The following is a 19572-nucleotide window of genomic DNA, read 5'->3' on the forward strand; positions in this document are numbered from 1 at the left end:
CCTTTCCGTTGGCCGCCCCAACCACCTGCTTCCTTCATTGGTGCCTGGAGCTGGCACTGTTCAACAGTGCCAAAATACTGAGCCACATGCAGACAAGCATCTTCCTCACTGATGCTAGTAGTAGATACTGAACTTGAAAATGCTGACAATTTATAAAGCATTAAGAAGGTACAGTGTCATGGTACAAATTCATTTACATTACTGGCGTTTACATGACATGCCCAAAGTATATGTGTAGGTCCACAGACCATCAAGGTTCTATGAATAAAATCTGTGTATAGCAGTGTTTGCACAAAATCACTGCTAAACATTTCACAGCCAGTTACAATTTATAGCAGCTTAGGAGGGAGGTGTTTATGTAAAATGCAACATAATGCAGGAAGCCTAATCTTTAATATGGAGGTATAAAAATCAAGGAGGTTATAGGTTCCAAAAGTGATGGTCCATGTCAGATCAAACAAAAAGTTGGGTGCACCAGTCAACAAAACCTGCATTTCTGCAAGCTACTCTTCCTTATTAAAGATTAGGGAAGCCACAGATGTCATTATAGAATTCTGTGGCCCACATGCTGGCCAACCCTGGTCTTCAATGTACATGAAAACAATCAATTATATGTAGCTAAGTGTAGAACACAGAACATCCTGCAAGATTTCATAAACTGCATCACGAAATCTCAACACATGAGCCGACACTGCTTTCTCCCCTCCCCCCATCCTTTTGTGCTGCTTACCGCTCCTTAAGTTCACTGATTAAGTCCAGTTTTTTCATAACTACTTGGAGGGGAAGCAGCTCTTCATCTTTAAATGTTTTCTGTTAAGAAAAAAAAACAGCAGCGGAAAATGGGCAGTCATTTATTGTTTAATTGGAAAATAACAATTACTTTTAAAGTTGTCACAACAGCTGAGTGAAAAAGCTGTTTTATTACAGCTAACAAGGTAACACACCGTAGTGAGGGTTTGAGCAATAGTTGCACTTACCATCTGTGTGCCCACACTCAGTGCAAGGGAAACAATAAGGCGCCTCTGTTTTGTACTTGGCCCGTTCAGGGTATTCTCAGCCAATACCAGAGCAGAGAGCACATCCAAGCGCTGTTCACTGTATTTTTTGTCAGAAATTACTCTTTTCTTGATGGGAGAAACAAAAATAGCAGCTCACACTTTATATTCATGGAAAAGTTATCAGAGACCAAAAGCAGCAGCCTATTCTTTTATTTGAAAATCTGGGCACTTGTCACACTGGAGATCAGTGACTGGTTAGGAAGCAAGGCTCATATTTAGGAATATGGATTTGATTCAAAAGAGGTATGACTCCCTGCAAGATTTGGTGCCATAGGAGAGAATTCCTTCTCTGATTATAAGGATATATGCTCAGCTTGAAACTCTTCCCCTTCAGTGTTGTCAGATGCTCCAGGTACATGCAGCAAAACAACTGCTGTGCTGCGGAATACACTATGTACACCCTAATGCTGCATTAATTTGGAACAGCACATTAACAGATTAGCAAGTACCACAGAGGGCCTGCAGTAAGTGACTTTATGCTGTTGTTTACTGATATGAACCTTTGTTTACCTTTTAAAAAGGGAATTAAACATCAATCTATTCATACGGGGATGGGGGGGGGGTAATCTCCTGGTATCTGTTTGACATACAAATCTTTTAGTGCGCTTGGGTCATATTGCTATTTTTTAAGCTTGGAATTTATTTAAAGCTGTAAAAAAACTATAGAACAATTATCTGATCATATGGGTATTGCCCATTTTTAAAGCATGTGTAATTTTCATAGCAGCTTTATTGTTTCAGACAGGTTTGCTGGTTCTGTGTTCAACAGTGATACCCTTGAAATGTGTTAGATCTGTTTATTAAACTAAAACAAACATTTTGTTTATACTCAAAATGTGATAGAGGAGATGTGCTAGATTATAGCTAAGTTTCTGTTACATATATTAAGTAAGAATCTGAATAATATGCACATCTACCGTTTAAATATGGAATGTATTTAACACTGAGCAGAATTATGCGTACACACAGGAGAAATGGAAAATCCAATAGCACCATTTACATCATGCAAATTGGAGTTCAGCTGCAAAAGAACATATATACTAGCATTTCACATCAGGAGAGCCAAGCTGAAATCCAGTTTTTCCCTTTGCCCATATAACGTAATTCAGAAATCCAAGGACAGCAAGTGTTCCAAGTGAGGTGCATTGGTCCCACTTCTGGGGAAGCGTGCACAGCACCTGTGTACATTTGATATCAGGCAACTGGCACTTCCATAAGCATTAAATTTGTCCTACCCTTTCCTTTCAAAGAAGTTTAACATTATATAGTAATCATTGAAAGTACTGTGTATGTGAAGCCCTAAAACTGTAACAGTGTGCATGCTTATACATACCATCACAAATCACTTTATAAAGTAACAGTAAAGTAATAAAGTAACAAAGAACAGGTAGGCTAAATGAACAAACAGCACCATGTGATTAACTAAACAAAATTGCAATTAAAAAAATTAATCGTGATTAATCGCAATTTTAATCATACTGTTAAACAATAGAATACCAATTGAAATTGATTAAATATTTTGGATGTTTTTCTACATTTTCATATATACTGTAATCTGTGTTGTAATTGAAATCAAAGTGTACATATTTTTATTACAAATATTTGCACTGTACAAATGGCAAAAAATATATAGTATTTTTCAATTCACCTCATACAAGTACTGTAGTGCAATCTCTGTCGTGAAAATGCAACTTACAAATGTAGATTTTTTGTTGTTGCTGTTACATAACTGCATTCAAAAACAAAACAATGTAAAGCTTCAGAGCCTACAAGAAGCGGGCAGCATTATCTCCTGCAAATATAAACCAACTTATTTCTATGAGCAATTGGCTGAACAAGAAGTAGGACTGCGTGGACTTGCAGGCTCTAAAATTGTACATTGTTTTATTTTTGAATGCAGGTTTTTTTGTACATAATTCTACATTTGTCAGTTCAACTTTCATGATAAAGAGATTGTACTACAGTATTTGTATTAGGTGAATTGAAAAATACTATTTATTTATTTATTTATTTTTACAGTGCAAATACTTGTAAGAAAAAATAAATAAAAAGTGAGCACTGTACACTTTGTATTCTGTGTTGTAATTGAAATCAATGTATTTGAAAATGTAGGAAACATCCAAAAATATTTAAATAAATGGTATGCTATTATTGTTTAACAGCGCGATTAATCGCGATTAATTTTTTTTAATCGCTTGATAGCCTTAGCCACAGGAAAAGATCAGAACAAGGCCAAGATAAGAGGAGCAAGTGAATAGAAGAACGTAGAGAGAGTGTGTGCCACTGGTGGAAGAAAGAGGAACAATATAACAGGATTATCATCTTTGTTCATGTCAGTACAGTGCCTAGAACAATGGGGCCCCGATTCTTGATTGGGGTTCTTAAATGCTATAATAATAATAGCAGCAATAGAAATCGTAATAGACAGGGTGGAGCGAGACCACAGACAGTTTCAAATCAGGCGAATAACTTTGAGAGATTAAATAAAACGATTGAGGGTGACATAGGATTCCATACCTTGAAACTTGGATTACATACCTTGGCTATAGAAATAGAGTTAAGCGCCTGATGCTGGAGATGCTGAGTTATGTGTGTCACAGAATCTGCCACAACCATACTTCTTCTATAAAATGTATGTTCTATTGCCTGCATCAGTTCCAAAACACAGTGGTTCATATTAATTATAAAGTGACAATCTAAGTAATTTCTTTCTATACTAACCACACTGTCCACCTGGCAATACAGGATTTCCCTTCACCACCCTTGTATTTTATATTAACTGGAGATGCTGAACACCCAAAACTTTTGCAAAAAATCAGGCCACTTATTAAGGCGTCCATATATGGTTTTCAGACTCTAACTAGTGGTAACCATTTCTCTTTAAAAATCTTAGCCCTATATGTTTTCTCTATTTCAGCTCAACTTTAGAAAGATACTCTTCAAAACAGTGAACATCATTCCCTGCAATAAGAGGATTGATATAAAAAGCAAACTGTGGAGGTGTTTAGAAATTACATAAATATACTTTCCCTTTCTCTCCTCCATCCCATCCAATCTTTTAGAAGTCACTTTGACACATTCTATCACTTCGTTCTTTGCATGTGGTGTCTCACAGCAGCTGTATAATGATGCTTAAATGAAATCATAATGCCAATCCTATAACCTACCTTGAGAAGTTCTACAAGTCTGCATAATGCTTTCACTGAGGTTTTGGTCATAGGTTTTTGCATTGACATGTAGAGATTCATTGTGGTTTTAATGATGGTGCTAAGGCTGTAAGCATAAAGAAAACCCTAGAAACAAATTGGGGGGAAAAAAGAAACTCCACAGTAATTTCAGACAAGTAAATATTCTCTATTTTTTTTATTACCATACAGAACATAAATTCCTGCCTTTTCACTAACCCTCCAGAGCATAAGCAGCTCTCTCATGGACAGTCCAAGCTTGTATAGTCACGTGAAACTGGAAGTGAATATCTGTCAGTTTATTTGTAATTATGAAGCTGCAAAGGAATCTGCAAGTCATTAAATCAGCTAACTATAGCTTTAGAAACAATCAATACAATTAAATCACAAGCCAATGAACCAACCATTCAGACAGACTAATCACAGTTTGAGTTCACTGTAACCCAACTAGGGTCACCAGATGTCCCAATACTAGAGGCTTTGTCTTATATACACAACTATAACGCCCTGCCGCCCCCAACTACAAAAAAAGTGTACTGATTTTTCATACTTACTATCTGGTCACCCTAAACCCAACCAAGAGAGGCATCAAGATGGAGAAACTGGACTAGGACGAGCAAAAACAATTGCAAAGTCCCCAAGAGATAAGTGAAATCAGTAAGATATGAAGTCATTGTAAACCTCTACAACTTCTTTAAAAATCCAAATTTCATAATAAAAAACAAAGGAAGGGAAAACTGAAAAAAAACCAAAGAATATCACTAACATAGACATTAAAATGTGTCAAACTCTTTCAATCAATTTAGGCTATATCCAGAATGTCCAGAACAGCATCCAAGTATTCAAAATACAACTTTCAAATGGAATACAGCAAAAACTTGGAGAAATATAGCAAGTTAAAGGTGAAACTTTCAATTTGGTATAGAGAAAAATATCATAGCATATTAAAAGTAACTACTCAAAATGAGAATAGATTCTCCCATTGGGATATCTTCAGATCCTTAATTCTTTATTTATTCTCATTTTAAGGAGAGTTTAAGTATAAAAAAAAAAAAAACCTTTCATGTATACTATGAGCTCAGAAGGAAAAAATTCAGTTGATACTGAAGCCTGGAACTAGCAGTATCCATCAACAAAGGCAGAAGTGAGGACAGAGCTGCTACAAATGAATGGGGAAGACACTAATGTTGTGTGTCTATTGTACATTCTCTATTAAACTTGCATTTATTTTCAATCAACTTTTTGTCAGGAAGCTGCATACAAAATGTGCAAGAAATAAATGCAGAAATCGTGTACACATACAGCAAAACTATGTACTCTTACCAGAAAAGAAAATTAACTGCATCAGATGCTAAAGAGATTGAGTGCAACACAATTAGGCAATAGCCTGGAACTTGTTGCCAGAAATAAGAATATGATAAATACAACTAAATTAGACCGCCATCCCCGCCCCAATGTAAGCATCTCAGCATTGACATTATACTTGAGAAAGACTACTTGAATGGGAAATGTGAACTACCTTGGGAAATCACTGAAGCTTCATTGGAAAGATTCCAGCTTCAGCCCATGAAGATTCAGTCAGACATATTATTACTTTTTTCACTTCCCGGAAAGCCCCATTTCTACCATTCTATTCTATACCATTCTAGTTCTATTAAGAACTAGACTGGACAACACATTTGAGAACATATTGCATAAAACCCTGCATTTGCAAGGGAATGCCGAGACGACCACATAACTTCTATGATTCGTTTTCAATACTCACTAGCTTCCTTCTAATCACCCAGTTCTTAATGCAAAAAGCAGCACAAATACACTACATATAATTAAACTAGCAGCATAGTAAGAAATAACCCACCTGTATAAAGACATTACATCTGTTAGAAAGGTCTTCAGCAAACTTATCCATCCGCTGTTCCTTAGACAAGATAGATTCCATTTTTGTCATCCATGAGCTCACAAAGACATAATATGACTGCATCTCTCTGGAGAAAGAAAAATAGGTTACTCACTTCAGAGAGCAGCTGAATGCCATTACCAAGCATCAATAGCTCGTTCCTCGCAAGGAAAATGCATAGGAATATTCAGTCTCCAAATGAAATACTTTGCTCCCTTTGCAATGGGTACTAGAGTGCCTCAACCTTAAATGCTCCATAAGGTAAGTATTAGCCTGCATGTGACAAGTGGGGTGACTAAGAAACAGAAGTTAAGAAACTTGCACAAGCTTGAACAATGAATCCAAGTCAGAGTCAGAATTAAAACTTAGATCTCCTGGTATTTCAGTCCTCCAATTTTCTTAACAGAAGGCCATGTTGCATAAGATCTCATTGTAAATACCTTGAATGAATAGCCCACTCAGATGCACTATTTTTTTTTTTAATTAAAGTAGTGAATAAATCTGCAAAAATAAACTGTGCAAAAAAAATTTAAGTTATTTCAGGGTAAAAAGCTTTACCAAGTTTAAACCATAAAACAAAAACTCTATATGATCTGTTTCCATATTAATGCCTGACTCAGTATTGTACAATTTGTTTTAAATACTGTAGTTGTAGAGGATGGATATACTGATTACACTGGATATTATTAAAAATTCATTAAAAGTTAAGAACATAAGAATGGCTACACTGGGTCAGACCAATGGTCCAACTGGCCCGGTATCCTGTCTTCCAACAGTAGCCAGTGCCAGATGCTTCAGGGGGAATGATCAGAACAGGGCAATTACCAAATGACCCATCTCCTTTCATTCACTCCCAGCTTCTGGCAGTCAGAGGTTTAGGAACACCAAGAGCATATGGTTGCATCTCTGACCATCTTGGTTAATAGTCATTGATGGACATGTCCTCCGTGATTTAGTTCTTTTTTTAACCCAGTTACACTTTTGGCCTTCACAGCATCCACAGGCAAGGAGTTCCACAGGTTGACTGTGCGTTATATGAAGTACACCCTTATGTTTGTTTAAACCTGTTGCCTATTAATTTCACTGGGTGACCGTGGTTCTTCCATTATGTGAGGAATTAAGTAACACGTCCCCTATGTATCCAGCAGTGTTGTAGCCATGTTGGTCCCAGAGTATTAGAGAAACAAGGTGGGTGAGGTAATATATTTTATTGGACCAACTTCTGTAGGGGAGAGACTCAAGCTTCTGAGCATACACAGAGCTCTTCTTTGGGTCCAGGAAATGTACTCAGTGCATCACAACTGAGTGGACACCCTGAGTATGTTTCCCAGACCTGAAGAAGAGCTCTGTGTAAGCTCAAAAGCTTGTCTCTCTCACCAATAGCAGTGGGTCCAATAAAAAAAATATTACTTTTCCTATTCACTTTCTGAACACCATTCATAATTTTATAGACCTCTATCATATTCCCCCTTAATTATTTCTTTTCTAAACTGAACAGTCCCAGTCTTTTTAATCACTTCTCCTCATATGGAAGCTATTCCATACCCCTAATCATTTTTGTTGCCCTTCTCCGTACCATTCCCAATATTAATATATCTTTTTTGAGCTGGAGTGACCAGAACTGGACACAGCATTCAAGGTGTGAACGTACCATGGATTTATACAGTGGCATTATGATATTTTCTGTCTTATCTAATTCCTTTCCTAATAGTTCCTAACATTCGGTTAACTTTTTTTTTGACTGGTGCTGACCATTGAGCAGATATTTTCAGAGAAGTATCCACAGTGACTCCAAGATCTTTCTTGCGTAGTAACAGCTAATTTGGAGCCCATCATTTTGTATGTAACACTGGAATTAATTTTTCCAAAGTGCATTACATTTTGCATTTATCAACATTGAATTTAATCTGCCATTTTGTTGCCCAGTCACCCAGGTTTGTGAGATCCCACTGCAACTCTTCACAGACAGCTTTGGACTTAACTATTGAGTCATTTTGTATTGTCTGAAAACTTTGCCACCTGTTTATCCCCTTTTCCAGCTCTTTTATGAATATGTTGTATAGCACTGGTCCAAGTACAGCTCCTTGGGGGACCCTGCTATTTCACCTCTCTCCATTGGGAAAATTGACTGTTTATTCCTATACTTTGTTTCCTATCTTTTAACTAGTTACAGATCCATGAGAGGACTTTCCCTCCTATCCCATGACTGCTTACTTTGCTTAAGTGTTTGATGTGGGACCTTGTTTAAGGCTTTCTGAAAATCCAAGTATGCTATTATCAAGTGGATCTCCCTGCCCACATGCTTGTTGAAACCCTCAAAGAATTCTAACAGACTGAGGCATGATTTCCCTTTGCAAAAGGCATGTTGACTTTTCCCCAATATATCATGTTCATCTATGTTCTTCTAAGTTTGTTAATGATAATAAGCAGTATATCAAAAGGTGCAGTCCTTTATAAAACCTACTTGGTAAGTAACTGAGCCTTCTGTTGTAGAAAATTCTCCCTTTGAGTTTTAATCGCATGATGGCTTCTCCTATCCAGAAGTTTGGCAGCAGCTGGCATTTTCTGGATCAGAAAGTTATCAGCAAACCAAATAATATTAGCAGTTAATGTGATGGCTGGCACCTAGAGCACCAAAAGAGGAGAAAAAATTAAAATCAAACAAACAGGGTAGCAATTCCTAATAAGTATGATTGACATGAAATTAATTCCAGTTACAAAAATCAACATTATACCACCCCCCACAAGTTCAGAACCTTTTTACTTGAACTATTTGTTATATGTCAGAAAGAGTGCAAAACTTTAATAGTATTAATCAACTATTCCTTGTATGCAGCACAAGTGCTATGTGGGGAAAAAAAGTTCCTGCCCTGAAAAGCATATATTTACATCAATATGCAGAATTATTATTGTAAATATTTCTCAGGTGTGTTAAGCCATGCACTGCTCATATGTTCATGTATTTTGAACGAGCTACAATAAATTCTACTGTAGCCAAGATTTTCCATTTTCCACTAATGCCAAGGAACGGTAACATCTTACGGCCAAAGTGTTAAGGTACAAAGTCTTTCCTCAATCCCCTAATGTATTAGAAAAAATACATATACAGAAACCACAATAAAAAAATATTTTTTTCTCAAGAACGTTAACTATCTTTAATAAAATCAAAACATTTCACTTTTGTAACTTAGCCAAGCTTGTAACCCAATCTAAAACCATCAAGAGAGTAAACAAGTTAATTTATCCAAAAATAAGCTTTTAAAAAGTTAGAATAATATTAAAGCTGATACATCAAATACCGATAGCAAAGAAATGGAGATGAGGTAGATACAACCTCCTTTTGTACTCAGAATAATTATGTTTTACTTTTGAAAAACCTAGCCAAACTGCATTTTAATAAAAACTAAAATATATTTAATTTCATTTTGCTTTTAATATATTTTTTAAATTATTAAAGGAAACAGCAAAATCTTCACCTTTTTACCAATGTCCAGTAACGATTTGTAAAATTTCTTGTCTACTGTCCGAAAAATCTGAAAATGCAGTACAAAGAGACCACAAATTCCTACGTACTTATCTCTCTGGTCAATTTCCGAGGGTTCACCTTGTATAAATACATACAAAAGAAAATATTTTTGAAATCTGTTTCTAGACAAACAATATAAAAACTTTTACAAACAATGAAGTCCGCATGAAAAAAAAGCACATCTTGAATTACCAAGTTTAGCTTCAACATTTGCAAAAATTGTGCGAATACTATGTGCAAACTCTTCAGCAAAAGTGCTATTCTTCGAGACAGCCACTCCTCCATTGAGAGAGTCAAACTGTTGTTCTATACAGGCCTGAAAGAAAACAAGACTCATTTACAATGCTAATTCCATGTAGTCTGGGCATCCAATGAATATTGTTATTGCAAATAGGTTGTCTCATAGCATGAATCTGTAAAGTCACAGTTTCAATTTAAAACACAGCTGAAGTCAATGTTCAAATGTGTTTTGTCTGGTTCATTACACTGAATGAATTTTAGTATTAGGGGATAAGAATTTTTTTTTTTTTTTTTTTTTAGCAAAAATGTGGGCTTTAGGTTTTGTTATTGATTGGTTTTGCTTATGTAAGGCACTCAGACAACTCAGTTATGGCAGACTATATGCATTTCCAGAATAAAATACATTACTAAAAAGCTCTTGGCTGATCAAGGGTATTGCCTCATTTGTTTTAGGATGTGAATCATGAAGCTGAAATGTTCAACAACAGGACAGACATGATATTGTAACCTTAGTAAGGAAAGAGAAAAAGTATGTTGGTGGATATAATGGAAAATATTTACTAGATTTATAATTTTGTTCTTTTTTCTGGTCAAGGAGGAAAAAAGCTGTCTTGCTTGCATACTGGACAAATTCCCACTGAGCCATCCAAATTAAACATACAATAAAGTCTTTGTGTAAATGTGACATTGGAGAGAATTAAAATGGAAAATTCTTCTTAGCTAGCTGGCAATATGATTCCATGAAGTAAGAAGTATTTCTCGCTGAATAAACTGAACTATGTTTGACAATAAAATGTACTTACAATTGGCATCTAGGAGGTTATTCGTAGGAGGAGGGGACTGACATTAATTAGGATATAACAATTATGAAAGACCTAAATGCAAAATAACGTGAAATGTCTATCTTGTTTCAATGCTTGTTTACAATTTCAAATTTAAGTATTAAGGGCCAGATCCTCTGTATAGTGTATTTCAGCATAGTTCCTCTGAGACAATGCAGCTACACTGATTCCCACCATCTGAGCCCCTTTAATTTCCATATTTAAAGTTTAAGAAAGATTTTACTTAAAACAAAGATCTCCACACAGTTTTAAGTCAAAATATCCAAGACTGTTAAGTTGTAAAAGAAAAACAAGGAATTTTTGGCTTGAAAGACTATTCATGCCTGTAGAATCAAATTATTTGCCATCACTACATGCCACCTGCCTGCATCAGTGGGGACAGTCCCAGCAGCAAGGAAGGGAGACACTCGCCAAGGGACAATAGGTAGCTCCTCCACTGGGAGCCTCAGGCACCCATTGGCCAGCTGGTGGAGAGGTGTGCTGATTGGTCAGCATTCCTCAACTCCCAGGATTTAGCCCAATGCAGGGGCCACGTGGAACCTGTTTCAACTCTGTTCCAGCAGCCCACCCTACCCATCCAAACGAGGAATGGGAACTCAGCTGGACAGATGCTGTAGGTCTAGCCAACTGCCTGTTTAGGAACTTTTCTTCCCAGGGGCCAATTGGTGGAGGACCAGGGAGTTTTGTGCCTGGCTCGCAGCACCTGCAAGCCACAGTGGGTTAAGTAGGAACGCGCATGATACCTAACTGAGGTACTGGGTGGTGCTGTTTACTAGTTGCAACTTGAAGCTGCTTTCCAGTACAGTTGAGAGAATACAATGAATGGTTCCCAGAGGTAACAGACCTGGGATTTTGGTGATGGGCCTTAGGCTCATGTGGTAAGTGGAGACCTTGTGGTCTTCATGGTCCCCATCCTGTTGCACCTGAAAGGGGGAGGTTGCTTGGACTCAGAGCAGAATCCTGGGGGACAGACTCAAGAGTGTTACCCACCATAATGGGTTATATGGTTAGAAGCCCTGTAACTCCCACACTGGAACCAATTATATGCCTGGTATAGGAGAGTGTAGGTGATGGGCAGGTAGCACCCCACACTTGTGTTAAAGTTTAATAAAAGTTGCGACTTGTCACTGAATTCCATGCATGTGTCTATTTTCATTTTTCCACTGTGTCCACATCAATGAAATTCTTGTTACAAACCTGATTGCAATATGGCATTGCTTACTCAGAAAAAACTCCCAGTGACTACAACAGAAGTGCAGGTCTGGGCTCATTATTGGCACTGTTTTGTGACTTCATAATTTACTGTTCAGTGCGCCAACTAGTTTGATCAACACATAATTTTCCCTATGCTCTGTCAATACCATAAATCTGGCTAAAACTTCAGCGTCACAAATGCAATCACTTTTCAATAAAACAGATAACAGCAGGCTTATAAACAATATGTATTTAAACTGTATTTTCAAACATGTTTCAGGTTTTTCTCCATAGCAAGAAATACTAGCTATGAACTTGCACATTTCTGAGCTGAACAAGAAAGGTGCAATTACCTTTTAGCCACATGTTATTTTGTCATATGTACAAGCCTGATGATGATTAAGGGGTATGATTCATGTTTTAACAAATACTTTCAAAATCAGAACTATTGTAGCTGTAAGGAAAATATCTAAAGTTAAATCATATCCAGTTTAAAGAAAATCAAAGCATTTACAGAAGATCAATATCCTATTATATAACATTTTAGAAATTAAGTCCCTAGGATACAGCTTCCCCACCGTACTGTGGAATGTGTGTTAATCTACATTTATTTACCTGAAATATCATCCCATCAAGTAACTGGCCTTCCAGTTTTAATAACAACTTCTCAAATGGCTTCAGTTTATCTTCCTGAATCCCAAACTTTGAAGGGTTGTGATGGACAGATTTTAGTAGCCTTGAGAAAGAACATACACAATCCAATTAAAACAAAATAACCCCATCTGTATCACATCTTATATTTGTTTCAAGGAGTCCTCCATTCTAAGGGTATATCTATACTGCAGCAGAGAGTGCTTCCAAGCACAGGTAGGCAGACACGAGCTAGCTCTGCTCAAGCTAGTGTGCTACAAATTGCAGTGTAGCCCGGGGTAGCTTGGGCTAGCCACCTGAGTTCAAACCTGCCCGGACTCCCTGAGTATATACTTGGGCGACTAGCCCGAGCCGCCACCCATGCTACCCCGGCTGCACTGCTATTGTTAGCTCCATTAAAGCTAGCGTGCTAGCATGTCTGCCTACCCGCATTGGGAAGCACACTCCCAGCTGCAGTATAGATGTATTCTAAGAGTCTAGAGTCACTAACACATAGGTTGCAAACTGTGAGTTGTGACTAGGGTTACCATATTTCAACAATCAAAAAAGAGGACGGGAGGAGCCCCGCCCCTGTCCTGCCCTAGTCCCGCCCCTGCCCCTTCCACTCCCTCCTACTTCCCACCCCCTCAGAACCCCCAACCCTCCCCCCCACTCCTTGTCCCCGTGATTGCCCCGTCCTGGGACCCCTGCCCCTAACTGTCCCCCAGGACTCCACCCCCTACCTAAGCCTTCCTGCTCCTTGTCCCCTGACTGCCCCCTCCTGAGACCTTCCCCACATCCTAACTGGCCCCCTAGGACCCTACCCCCTACCTGTCCCCTGACTGCCCCACCCCCTGACAGCCCCTCCCAGAACTCCTGACCCATCTAAACCCCTCTGCTCCCTGTCCCCTGACTGCCCCCTCCTGGGACCCCTGCTCCTAACTGCCCTCCAGAACCCCACCCCCTACCTAAACCTCCCTGTGCCTTGTCCCTTAACTGCCCCCTCCTGAGACCTTCCCCCGTACCCTGACTGCCCAAAACTTTACATCCCCAACCCCCAGACAGCCCCCCCCCGAACTCCTGACCCATCCAACCCTCCCCCCTGCTCCCTGTCTCTTGACTACCGCCTCCAGAACCTCCCTGCCGCTTCTCCGACCCCTGGCCCCTTTACTGTGCTGCAGAGCGGCACGCTCGGCAGCAGGGGAGGGGAGCAGGGTCGGAGCAAACGGCCGGCCGGCGATCTGTGAATGCAGGGAGGGGGGAGGAGGGAGGGTGAGAGAGGAGGGGACTGGTCTCAAGTTGCAGGGGAGGAGGGGGAAGTGGAGGAAGGGCTCAGGCTGCCGGAGTCCCCTGCGAGTGGCACGATCCGGCCGGCTGCCCTGTAAGCCGCGCATGCTCTGCATGGGGGGAAATCCGGACATTGACAAATTCCCCCCAGATGCTATTTTTAACTCAAAAAAGCCGGACATGTCCAGGGGAATCTGGACGAATGGTAACCCTAGTTGTGACCCCAAACAGTTGTGGCCTCATTTGGTTAATAGTGAATTCCTCTTTCTGATTTGTGATAAGAGGCACAATGCATTCATTTTTACACAGAGTAGCTGCTTCAACCTCCAGCAGCAAGTCTAGTAATGCAGTTATTAATGGAAAACAAGTGTCTGAGAAATGTGCTTGCAAATATAATGAGGCTTTCTTTGATTATGGCTTCACCAGTGTTTTGGTCAAGAAAGAAGAAAGGCATTAGAAAACATACTCAATATGTAAATTCCTTGGATTCCTTGGTCACTATGTTGCCTTGTTGCTGTCTGGAGTCACAGGAAATGATAAGTCTCAAAACATGGTCATGTAGGCCCCCCCAGCACTAACATATCCCTAACAGAATCCATGTCTGCCCTTCACAAGCTAATCATTTAAAGGTCACTGTGTCAGCATAGGCAAATTGCAGAACAATCCATCCCTATTGGAAGATTTCTATGAAATCTCAACTGATTTTGCACTACAGTAATATCACACAGCACTTGATCCTGCAACCCTTACTCAAGCAAATATTTCTATTCAAGTCCATAGGGCTACTCTCAAGCAAGGGTGACAGGATACTGTAGTTTTAGCCACAGTTCACACTTCCTTTAAGATAAGATTTCTTATCAAATACATTCTCTCTCAAACATCAGCAGCCATTACCCTTCTACTCAAGGTTGTATCAGCAGCCCAATTAACAGGCTGAGTTTGTAGGGGTTTCGATCTGGCACTGTACATTTTTACTTGCACCAGTAAGATGACACAATGAAGACCCAACTCTGCTCCCACTGAAGTCAGTGGCAACTCTCATTGACACAGGCTCAAGCCCTAGAAGTTTAGCAAATACCAGGGCTTTCAAACTCATTTTCTTTAGACCAAAATTTGTCCACCTGTTTTTAATATTTATACTGTGGGAATATGTCTAAGGCTCCACTTGCATACCTTTTGTACATGGTCCAGTGGTCTTTCAGAGTGGCATGATTGTCAACTATTTCATCCAGCGTGAGTAAGACTGTCAGCAGCTCTCCTAGATGCTCATACATAGTCTGTTAAAGAAGTTCCAGTAGTTACTCAAATGGTTTCATGCAAAGCAAACAAAGATTTTTTTTTTAGTGTTCTTTCACTACAGAGAAGGAATGTTACAGTTAGCATGGAGGTGCCACTCAAACTAGCTGACCTGTCTTGACAATGAAGGTAGGATTCTCAAAAAGTGTTTGTGACACAGAAGCACAAGTCCCATCCACTTTTGATCTAAGAAAGTTAGCATTTGCCATATCTGAATGTAATGACCATTTCCATATAATAATCAGAAACAGTGACTGGACAACTCTATCCTGAGAGCAGGATTTCAACACACATTGAAAATGATGCTTTAATTCATTTTTCTAGTCTCTCTCACAAGAAAACCTAGAAATGTTTTTCAGATTTGTTTATAAAACTAAAAAAAAATTAAAATCCTCTAAACCAGTGTTGCTCTAAACCATCTCACCTGGAAATGAACTCCTGATGTCTCTATAATTTTAGGTGCATTCCTGCAATAGATAAGGAAACAAAACAATATCTTATTTCTCCATTATTAGCTAGAACTTATTTATTTTGCACATTTAATTGTTGTTAGAGGTATCAGTCCCTTAAAGGTTTTTCTTGCATATTTTACTTCAAGAAAGTCATTGTGGTAATTAGTATCAGAGGGTAGCCGTGTTAGTCTGTATCTACAAAAACAACAAGGAGTCTGGTGGCACCTTAAAGACTAAACAGATTTATTTGGGCATAAGCTTTCGTGGGTAAAAACCTCACTTCTTCGGATGCATAGAGTGAAAGCATCATGTGCCAGCAATGCCCCTCTGCCATGTACATTGGCCAAACCGGACAGTCCTTCCGCAAAAGAATAAATGGAAACAAATCTGACATCAGGAATGGTAACATACATAAGCCAGTAAGTGAACACTTCAATCTCCCTGGTCATTCTATTACAGATTTAAAAGTCACTATCGTTGAACAAAAAAACTTCAGAAACAGACTTCAAAGAGAAACAGCAGAACTAAAATTCATTTGCAAATTGAACACCATTAAACTGGGCTTGAATAGGGACTGGGAGTGGCCGGCTCACTACAGAAGCAGCTTTTCCTCTCCTGGAATTGACACCTCCTCATCTATTATTGGGAGTGGACTACATCCACCCTGATTGAATTGGCCCTGTCAATACTGGTTCTCCACTTGCAAAGTAACTCCCTGCTCTCCATGTGTCAGTATATAATGCCTGCATCTGTAACTTTCACTCTGTGCAGCCGAAGAAGTGAGGTTTTTACCCACGAAAGCTTATGCCCAAATAAATCTCTTAGTCTTTAAGGTGCCACCAGACTCCTTGTTGTTATTGTGGTAATTGTTATCAGTAAAAAAATATATATTCCAATACATAATAAAAATGCATATTAAAAATTGGTTTTGACAACCAATGTAACAATATCAGGTTGATATTTTCCAAATCATAATGAACCACTGGTTTGCTAAATTGTAGGTCTAGTCTGTTGCACATGTGTATTAAGTCCCAGTGACGTTAATAATTAGCATTTTTATAGTGTCTGTTATCCCAAAGGTCCCAAAACACTTTACAAACTTAACCAACTGATAAGCAAGCTAGACACCCAGCTTCACTTCATTCACCACTGAAACAGAGCAGCTGTGTAGAGATGGCAAAGTACTGTTAAATAGCAGCCTCGGGTAGAAGAATACCATAACCAATTAAAACAGCAGAGGACGGTTAGTCAGAAAGAATTAACCTATTCAGAATATGGCCAAAGCTCTAGCATTCACATCCCTAACTCTAAGACATCATGAGTTCTTTCAACGACCAAGTCCCATCTTTTATTTTACATCCGATTTGTAAGATAATAGGCCCAGGAGTACAGTGGCCCCTACCACAGTAACACTGCATTGATTTAGTACCGACTCATTTATAGTAATGACTCACAATAGAAGATATGCACATATCATGTAGGGTGCACATCCCCTTCAATACAATATGTTGTACGCATACTTTTTTCAACCATTTTATAAACTGCATGATTTTTTAAAATTTTATAAACTGCAAACATTCAGTCTAAATAGGTTTCCCATGTGACTTTAGCCTAGGAGTGTTGCTAGTACATTGAGACCAGATATACAAATTGGCTTGAGTTTCAGAGGTGTCAAGCACCCACAGCTCCCACTCACTTCAACTGGAGTTTCATATCTGAAAATCATGCCCTTAATCTCTCAAGTGATATACACTAAAATTGACAATACAAAAATGAATAACTAAGACTAATTAGCAATCATAGCATCTCCACCTGAAAACATAAGCTGTAAATCCTACAGATGAAACCAAAGACAAAGTAAGTAAATGCCCAAGACCCTCTGATGTAAGACACTGTCTCCCATATACCAAGACATCATTACTGTCAAATTGGCATATGAAGCCATAAAGCCATACTCAAGACAATACCTAGGATACTAATGTTTAATTAAAAACTGATCATGTTTGCTCAAGTACATGTTATGATCACACATTTATAATATTAAAATTAAATAATGCAACCGAATTTTTTTAAGCTTCTGAAGCTATTTGATTTTACCATTTCTTCAAAATGTTAGACTGGTATCTCCACAGCATCTCTCAGCTAACATAAGGCATCCATTCCTCCTGCCACTAGGGCAGGGACTAAGTCCAATAATTAGAGGCATAAGGATATAAAGGTCAGCCACATTAGCATCAAGATTTGTTCCTTCTGAAAAGAGACAGCGCTCCTGAAATATGCCTTTTAGTTTAAAAGACATTCTTGCATCTCATCACAAAAACGCACCTCAAGCAGACTATGATTCTTTTAATAAATAAAATCCTTTTAAAAAGTAGCTTATGTGGGCACATAAGGCTGCATTAAAAACCACTCTCCACATTTTCTGACTAGAGTATTACAATGTTTACCATGCTTTAGGGAGATCATAACATCTTGCATCTAACATCTTTGTTTAATAATAAAAAGGGGATATAGCATTTCTGCCAATAATTACTTGTTGCTGGTATAGAGAACAGCCAGCTGATGAATTACATTCATCACCACTTCATAGCACCGTGTAACAAAACAAGACAGCTCCTGAAATGACAAATTTTGCATACATTGGTATTATTTCCAAGACAGCGAACAACAATCATGCAACCAGAATCCCAAGTTCAACTTCCGAATTCCAGCCTGAGGCTTCTCAAAACTGCAGCCTGGACAGGAAGTCAGACACATTTCCTGAAGCGTGTTTCTTTAGGATTTAGGGTTAATGAAGCTACACAGAGGCATAAGAGGGAGTAAGGATCCTTCTCCTTATTGAGTGGCCAGCAATAGGGCTAGCTAGAACCACAGTCCTGACGCTCAGGGGAGTGTCACTCAGATGCTTCCTCCCAGAATAAATGTGCAGACACTGGGCAAGGCTTTGCCCCACCTCACCCATCCAATGGCCAAGAGCTGGCTGGTTGCTTGGGGGAGTATAGTACACCTTTAAAATGGATGCAATAAGTTACACCCCACCCCAAACAAAGAGCCCTAGAAGGCCTTACGCTTCTGAGGCACAAGGCCTCCTACAACTCTCCCTCAGGCAGTGTGTGTAAGCACCACTGCTTTCTATGAACTCCATGACAAAAGCATGCTCTAGCCCAGTGGTTTTCAAACTGGGTTACGCATATCCCTAAAGGTACATGAGCTCTTGTCAAGGGGTATGCAAGAAAAATCCTATAATGGCAGACAATGCATTTTATTTAGTAGAGGTTTTCAAACTCTGAGGTGCACCCCCCTGGGGGGACTCAGGCCAGTGACGCTGGGCGGGACTCAGGGGTGGAGTGCCACCTCCACCCCCGACTCACCTCAGCAAAGCCACCCAGCCTGAGTTACAATTTGAGTTACAATTTTTGGTTGCAACAGGCTGGGTGGCCCACTGAAGTGAGTCAGAGGGTGGAGGTGGTGCTCCCTCCCTGAGCCCCACTATGCGGAGCTGGCCTGAGCTGCCTAGCGTCGCCACTTACCCCTTCCCCGAACATTCCTCCACGCCCACCTACGGAGGCGCACCCCACAGTTTGAAAACCTCCAGAAGCTGTTGCTAAATGGAAAGCAGAAATCTGGGGAGCACGTGACTCCGCGTGTCCCCTCCAGGCATCGCCTCTGTCTATCTCAGATGGGGATGCGTGGGGACTACATTAATTGGAAAGGGGTATACAGCCCAAAGTTTGAAAACCACTGCTCTAGCTCTAAACAACCATTGTTCTCTTTGAAGCTATGCCAAGCTTAAGCCACAAATTACAGATAAACAGCTACAGTTCAAGACAGAAAAAATGATTATTTTCATGAGTTACTGACATGCTGGATTTAAAACTGAAAGTGGAGAGGACAGAGAATTCAGCCAGGGACACAAGAACAGGAGTGAACATCTGAAATGCAACCGCAAGACTGGATAGGATTAT

General features: G+C 39.3%; 1 protein-coding gene across 2 annotated transcripts in view; it reads right to left on the reverse strand.

Moving 5' to 3' along the window:
• The window catches only part of WASHC4 (WASH complex subunit 4), a 57675-nt gene that overhangs the window by 23622 nt on the left and 14481 nt on the right, over positions 1 to 19572 (reverse strand). For both annotated transcript variants that reach the window (XM_034778363.1, XM_034778372.1), the window contains exons 7-18: positions 18141 to 18223; positions 15580 to 15622; positions 15033 to 15136; positions 12558 to 12678; positions 9859 to 9982; positions 9617 to 9744; positions 8605 to 8765; positions 6102 to 6228; positions 4226 to 4351; positions 3597 to 3704; positions 978 to 1124; positions 731 to 810 (exon numbers count right to left, since the gene is read on the reverse strand). In XM_034778363.1, the coding sequence (XP_034634254.1) occupies positions 731 to 810; positions 978 to 1124; positions 3597 to 3704; positions 4226 to 4351; positions 6102 to 6228; positions 8605 to 8765; positions 9617 to 9744; positions 9859 to 9982; positions 12558 to 12678; positions 15033 to 15136; positions 15580 to 15622; positions 18141 to 18223 (1352 nt within the window). The remainder of the gene's footprint in view (positions 1 to 730; positions 811 to 977; positions 1125 to 3596; positions 3705 to 4225; positions 4352 to 6101; positions 6229 to 8604; positions 8766 to 9616; positions 9745 to 9858; positions 9983 to 12557; positions 12679 to 15032; positions 15137 to 15579; positions 15623 to 18140; positions 18224 to 19572) is intronic.

The sequence above is a fragment of the Trachemys scripta genome, chromosome 1, assembly GCF_013100865.1.
Source record: "Trachemys scripta elegans isolate TJP31775 chromosome 1, CAS_Tse_1.0, whole genome shotgun sequence".
In the NCBI taxonomy this organism is placed as follows: domain Eukaryota; kingdom Metazoa; phylum Chordata; order Testudines; family Emydidae; genus Trachemys; species Trachemys scripta.